General features: G+C 37.0%; 1 protein-coding gene across 1 annotated transcript in view; it reads left to right on the forward strand.

Annotated features, from left to right (window-relative positions):
* The first annotated feature begins 2,828 nt into the window (after window positions 1–2,828).
* LOC107705999 (metalloreductase STEAP4-like) overlaps window positions 2,829–6,993 on the forward strand; it is a 9,867-nt gene continuing 5,702 nt past the window's right edge. Inside the window, exons 1-3 of the mRNA XM_016509561.1 lie at window positions 2,829–3,156; window positions 3,614–4,068; window positions 6,131–6,658. Coding sequence (XP_016365047.1) covers window positions 3,616–4,068; window positions 6,131–6,658 — 981 coding nt within the window. The 5' untranslated portion in view covers window positions 2,829–3,156; window positions 3,614–3,615. The remainder of the gene's footprint in view (window positions 3,157–3,613; window positions 4,069–6,130; window positions 6,659–6,993) is intronic.

Here is a 6,993-nt window from a genome sequence, read left to right on the forward strand (position 1 = left end):
AAAACATGACAATATGTGCAAATGAACTCCCATGTTCATCAAGCTGTCAGAGAGTAACACACCACCATGTTTCTTCTCATTCTTCTTATGTAAATCCGTCCCATCACGTCAATGTCAATCCCACAGTGAGTAAATATCATCCATGTGATTACTCTTCATATGCTATACTGCCGTCACACACTGTTTAGCAATATTGGACTAAAATTAAAGAATGCATTAGGATGATGTCACATTCTGTACTTAATGAACCAAATAAACCCCAGATTTCAACACAGGAGGCAGAGCGGGAAACGTTCCAGGTCGTGATGTGCCGAAGAGGTTTGGGGGAGAGGGACATGACCTTAAATATTCCAGCTTGTGAATGCCAAATACATCTGTGTTTGTCTGACAGAGAGAGAAAGAAAGAGAGCATCTCTATTTTTGTTCAAGGAAAACAAAACCTTTCAAAATGTGTTTTAATGCCTTTGAAAAAAACTAACAGGTTTTGTAAAAAGAAAAATTTTTTGAAAAATGCAAGAGGCCATTAGGGTGAATCAGTTGAAACGATCGAGAGAGAAAAAAAAAACATGAATTATAACCCCAGGTATTTGTACCTTAGGAGTACACATACAGTATATACTTTATATAAATACTGAAATGACTTCTGGTCGCAATGAAAATTGTCTTGCCCTTGCGCTCACATGTACGCAGAATTCTCCTTGAAAAACTACTGCAATTTTTCTGTGGAGAATCTACCCTGTAATTTCTGCATAAAACCATTAGCCTTCCATATCTGTCCTTGGTTTACCAAGCATCATAACAAACATTTCTTTCTTCATCTGCGTTAACTATCATTGCTGTGCCTCCGCATTTCCTGTTGACATCTCGGAAATTACTGACATTTTTGGCCAACGTCATCCAAATATCATAATTGCCCATTCTTTCCTGTGAGTTACTCTGGTCTCATTTCCTTATGATACCAGATGCAAATGAGAAGATCTGTTCATGGCTGGGAGAGCTAGGAGGCGAACACTATTTAATTATGTTTGAGTTCAAATACTGTAGACAGACCATGTTCCAATTTAGAGTTTGTAACTGCTAACAGTGAATTTCAGATGCTTTCTTTTCAGACAGGTTTTCTGAACGATTCTCACCACTCATGCCCTCACTAATGAATGCAACCATGACTGCATGCAGCTCACAAAAAATAATTAAATAAATAAATAAATAAAAAATTGTATCACAGTCCAGCATCACAGAAACACACTGACACATGCTAATTAATCAGAGTGTAATGCAACACTCAAAATGTCAACACTGAGCAACAGTCCACTTTTAAAAGAATATTCTGTACAAATTATGTTCAGTCAAAAGCATTTGAGGCACAATGTCAATTACCACAAAAAATAAAAAATTATTTAAAAATACATAATTAAAAAAAGCCATCAATGGAAGTAAATAGGGGCCAATTTCTGGAAGACTTAACAGCAGAAATGTGAACCTGAATGAAAAGCACTCACCTTAATTCTTCTATTAAAACCTGTAAGGTAAGGGTTGCAAATCATTCTTTTTAAATTTACAATAATTTTTGGGTTCTGGGTGATCCTAAAAGGTAGTAAAATTGCATATGACTTCATACAGAAAATTAGTTATTTTACCCACATGAAAATAAAATACTTATAAAACTGTAAGTATTTTAACTTTTATAGACTAGCCTCATTTACTTTTACTGTAAGTGCCTTTTTAAAGATTTTTTAATTTTTTAAAGAGAAAATAAATAGTGGTTATCAGCATTATTCCATTACCATTTTAGATTGCACTTAATTTGTACTGAATGTGGAATTTTCCTTTAAACCCACAAACGTTCCGTGCCATCCATACATAAATATCTGTACATCTGTGACATTTTAAGCCATCAATCCCACGCATACCTGTACCATGTGTGCTTATTTAGATCTGGGTCAACGTTTCATTCAAAACATCCTTTAGAAAACAATCATCTGGATTCCATTTCTCATGCTTGTGTAGCATAATACACACTCCTATTCAGGAGAGGCAAGTTGAGGGTGGCCCAGACTGCAGGTAGGCACATGCAGTTATAATTATAAATGACAAAGAAGTCTCTCAGCTCTCAGCCAGCAGAACAGGACTAATGAGGAGCTAGAGTATGTGATGTATTGCTGATCATGCAGGACTGGAGTCATGCTGTGACTGTGCCCCTTAAGTCTTAACCCTGGTAATGTGGATACATACGAGGGGCCTGCTGATCTATTAACGTCATCATAAATAATCTCCATGTGCTTATTGCTGTTAGATGACACATCTGTGGGTTTCGCAGATGGGTGGAGGTGTGCAGCAGATCATGCATGCTGTGATAACTGTATTCAATGTATCATTCAAGATTCTGGGAGTAGTAAATGTCACACAAGTGGGGTTTTTTATGAAGCGTATGAAGAAAAAAGCTCACTCTGTTTATGGAAAGTCTTCTGGATGAATTTACAAACAACAGACAAATTATTTTTTCCTTTTTGATTTATAGCAGAACAATGCTGATTCAGGAAAACAAAGTGTTTCTGAAGCGTTGAGATACTTAGCCAGACCGTTGCAGTTATTCCGCTGTTGCGCAACTTACTTCCAGGCAGGCCTTGGCCTCAAAACACACAGGAGGTAAATCCAAGCAAACATTATGTGCCTTTCAACACACAGAGAGAGAGAGAGAGAGAGAGAGAGAGTTGCAGTTGCTCTGGAATTTCCACATTGGACTTTATCCATTATCAAAACAACCTCTCTCTCTTTTCCCAAATCTAAACCCCCACTGAGCTGTGGGCAGGTCACAGGCTCATAAAAAATGCCTCTCACACACATGTGCTTATAAACAGACCCGTACAGGAGAGAAACAGCCTCAGTCCCACAAAGAAACGCCAGTGGATAAAAGGGAAATTGTAGAAGAACTAAAGAAGAAGAGTAAAAGCTGGTTTTGATGATCACACCACATTGCCAAACAGCTTTTGGGGATATGACGATAGTTATTGGCACAGGCGATTCAGAAATTCTGCAATAAAATCACACTCTTAGACAGTGATTTCAACAGTCAGGATCTGACTCTACAAGAGGTCTGTCGGTTTTTCAGAGACTGGTGCACAAATTCCTGAAAATATATTTCTTGCATCTTTATTGGTGAGTATTTGTTGATTCCTTCTGAGCAAATTTTATTTCATTTCATTTAAAATAATTGAATATAATTTGCTAATTCTTTTCTTTAAGTTTTTTGGGGATTATTTAGGTTTTAGTTTTTTGCCTTTAGGTTATGATCTGTGTATTTTGCATTATATCAGCCTATGTACTTTTGAAGTAGCAAAATAAACCATAAATTAAACGGTGCACCCAAATGTACTATGTGCAGACCATAATTAAATTTGATTACAGCATCATCGCCTGTGGTGGCCCAAAAAAAACAAGCATTTAAATCACTCAAGCAGAAATATAATCATCTACAGCCACAGCACTTGTACCAAATCTGAAATTAAAAGTGTAAATGGTGTTCTTTTAGTGCACTTTGTAATAGTCATTACTTGTGGGTTTAATTGAACTTTATTTTCCTTTTCGGTGTATGGTGTTGTCTCTTATTTTTCAGAAATGAATTCGGACTCGGTTGCAATGACAGATCTCAGTGGAAAGATGCATAAACCGGAAACAGTGTGCATCTTTGGAACAGGTGATTTTGGACGCTCACTGGGGCTCCGTTTGCTCCAGTCGGGATACAGTGTTGTATATGGATCCCGGGCCCCTAAAAACTCTCTGTTGCTGCCTAAGGGGTCAAAGGTCATGACTCATGCAGCAGCAGCTTGTGATGCACATGTGGTATTCGTGGCTGTGCATAGGGAGCACTATGGATTTTTGAGCTCCCTGGCTTCAGATCTTGAGGGAAAGGTGCTGGTAGACGTCAGCAATAATCTCAAGAGGGGTCTGTACCCAGAATCCAATGCAGAATACCTGAGCAGGTTGGTTCCAGGGGCGACGGTAGTCAAAGCCTTCAACACCATCTCTGCCTGGGCACTGCAGTCTGGAGGACTAGATGCCAACAGACAGGTAACACACACATAAACACATTCATTCAGATGGACAGAATATACTTAGAGGCGGGTAAAACATGTAAATCAATGTCAACAAGCAAATAAATGTAATATTTTTTCATGCTTCCACAAATTCACAAAAATAAACACATTTTGTTCAGACGAAGCAATCAAAGAACTGTAAAATTAGTGAGAGAAAATGATTAAGACAGAAATTCTCATGCATCAATCTCCAAATTTTGCAAAATGCTGTTAATCGTTTAAGCAACAAGGGACAAAGCACAGAGAAGCTCTTTTGAACAGAGTTGTTTAAAATTTAATGAATCAAGCGGTAACACTTTATTTTAGGGTCTCTTAACTAGTTGCTTATTAGCATGCATATTACTAGAATATTAGTCATTTATTAGTACTAAATAAGCACATATTAATGCCCTATTCTACATGACCTTGTTCTACATCCCTAATCGTACCCAATACCTAAACCTAATATCTACCTTACTAACTATTAATAAGCAGCCAATTAGGAATTTATTGAGGGAAAAGTCGTAGTTAATAGTGAATAAGTGTTCCCTATTCTAAAGTGTTACCAATCAAGCTTAACACACTCTCACAAAACAGCCTTGAATGAAGGTGTTTGTATGAGCTTTTGTCATTATAGTATGAACAAAAAGACAAATCAGACATGATAAATGGCATACCGCTGCACTTCATATTGTACTTCATTTTTACTGTGAGACATATATCATACAACAAAAATTTACAGCTTCTCTACAAAGTACAAAAGAGCCATTAATGCATGTATAAATGTCTGTGTCCATGGCATAATGCTCTGTTATAGCAGTTTATTGTTCGTGAAATGAGGCAAGAGTCTCCCTCTTAGCGATAGAGTCTTTTTGTAGGAAAGTCATATTTACATCAGCAGGTGGTGGTTGAGAAACTGGCCAGATGGAATCTGAGCTCTGGCAAACTATTATTATCGCTATGTTAGTGCGTATGTTCTTTGACACCTGTTTGTGTGCTTCTCAATAAAAATGAATAGTCACACCCGGCCAAGCAGTCTTATCTGTTATTATTTCTCATTTTGATTATAATTTCTTGTTCTTTTTTCCAAAGGCCAACTGTGACAACATGTTGTATTGTTCAGGCTCACACAGCACATTGCTGTGAACTAAATTTAATTCCCAGAGGATATTTCACTGCTGTCTGAAACTATTAAAGAAGCATTTTGTTTCAAACGGTTGTGTAGGTCAACAGAATGGCAACTTGTTAGAATAAGTCAAAAACAATCAAACCACTTGAAAATTATTTGCTGCATGAGTAGTTTTTGTGGTAACACTTTACAATAAGGTTCTCTTTGTTAACATTACTTAATGCATTAGGTATCATGAACTAACAATGAACATTTTGTACCACATTTATAACTATTTAGAATTTATAAATTCATTGTTAATTCACAATACATCAATGTCAATTTGAGCAAATCCTAAAAATGTATTCATATTTGTCGTAATTAACAGTAACATAGATTAAATATGCACTATATGCAAGATTTTCTGAGTATGACATAACAAAGTTCCATTACGAAATTTAAAAAAATCAATGTTCAAAACTGGTTTCCTGTCTTACCCCATTATCTGTGACAAGCCTACAATAATGTTTTTGTGCAGTCGGGTCAGATTTGCAGTCCCAAGTTCTGTAGCAGTGCACCTAGTTGTGACTTTAATGTTGATTTCTAAATATAGTCTGCTACTACTTATTCTTAATTCATGTTCGTTAACAATAAATTATCTAATATTAATGTATGCAACTAATAACTAAATTAATTGATACTATAACTTGAAATGTTCAAAAAAATGTATTAGTAACCAATACAAAAATCAACATTAAATGGTGTAAAAGTAATGTTCATTGTTATTTCATGTTAATGCCATTGCATTAACTAATATCAGCGTTTTTGGTAATAGCAGATAGCCTACATAATTAAATGTAGGCCTACACAAAATATTATGCAACAATGTATCTTAAGTGAATTATTTCTGTTTTCTGTGACACTGTTTTTTTATTCTTCGTTTGTTTAGGTACTTATCTGTGGAGACTGTGCTGATGCAAAACAGCAAGTGGTGGACATTGCTCAAAGTCTTGGCTTCACTGCGCTGGACAGAGGCTCCCTCCGGGCGGCGGCTGAGTTAGAAGATCTGCCCTTGCAACTCTTCCCTCTCTGGAGACTTCCTCTCAACATCGCCATTTGTTTAACAGCTTTCATATTCTTCTACGCTCTCACAAGAGATGTTATCTATGAGCGTGTTACCAATGGTAAAGACATCGCTTTTCGCATTATGATCTCGCTGGCCAACAAGGCCTTTCCCATCGTCTCTCTGGTGATGCTGTCCCTCTGTTACCTGCCGGGTGCATTGGCTGGATTTCTGCAACTTTATAACGGCACTAAATACCGTCGCTTCCCTGATTGGTTGGATCGCTGGATGCTGTGTAGGAAGCAGCTGGGTCTGTTAGCACTGGCCTTCGGTTTTCTACATGTTCTCTACACTTTAGTTATACCTATCAGATATTATGTACGCTACAGGATAAATGTCTACACTATATCATTGGTAAGTTGAATACTTTTAAGAATACTATTCTAATATGGGCAGTTCCTTTACTACCAAACAGCTCTTTAAAGGGGTCATATGATGAATTTCAATTTTTCCTTTCTCTTTGGAGTGTTACAAGCTCTTGGTGCATAAAGAAGATCTGTAAAGTTGCAAAGACTAAAGTCTCAAATCCAAAGAGATATTCTTTATAAAAGTTAGGAGTCAAACACGCCTACCTAAAATGTCTCGTTCTAACACGCCCCCACATGTCTACGTCACAATGTGGGAAGATTTGCATAACACCGCCCAAATGTGCACGCAAAGAAAGAAAGCGTGGTTTCAGGAACAGCAGT

This window comes from Sinocyclocheilus rhinocerous, unplaced genomic scaffold (genome assembly GCF_001515625.1).
Source record: "Sinocyclocheilus rhinocerous isolate Xijiao unplaced genomic scaffold, SAMN03320098_v1.1 scaffold1333, whole genome shotgun sequence".
In the NCBI taxonomy this organism is placed as follows: domain Eukaryota; kingdom Metazoa; phylum Chordata; class Actinopteri; order Cypriniformes; family Cyprinidae; genus Sinocyclocheilus; species Sinocyclocheilus rhinocerous.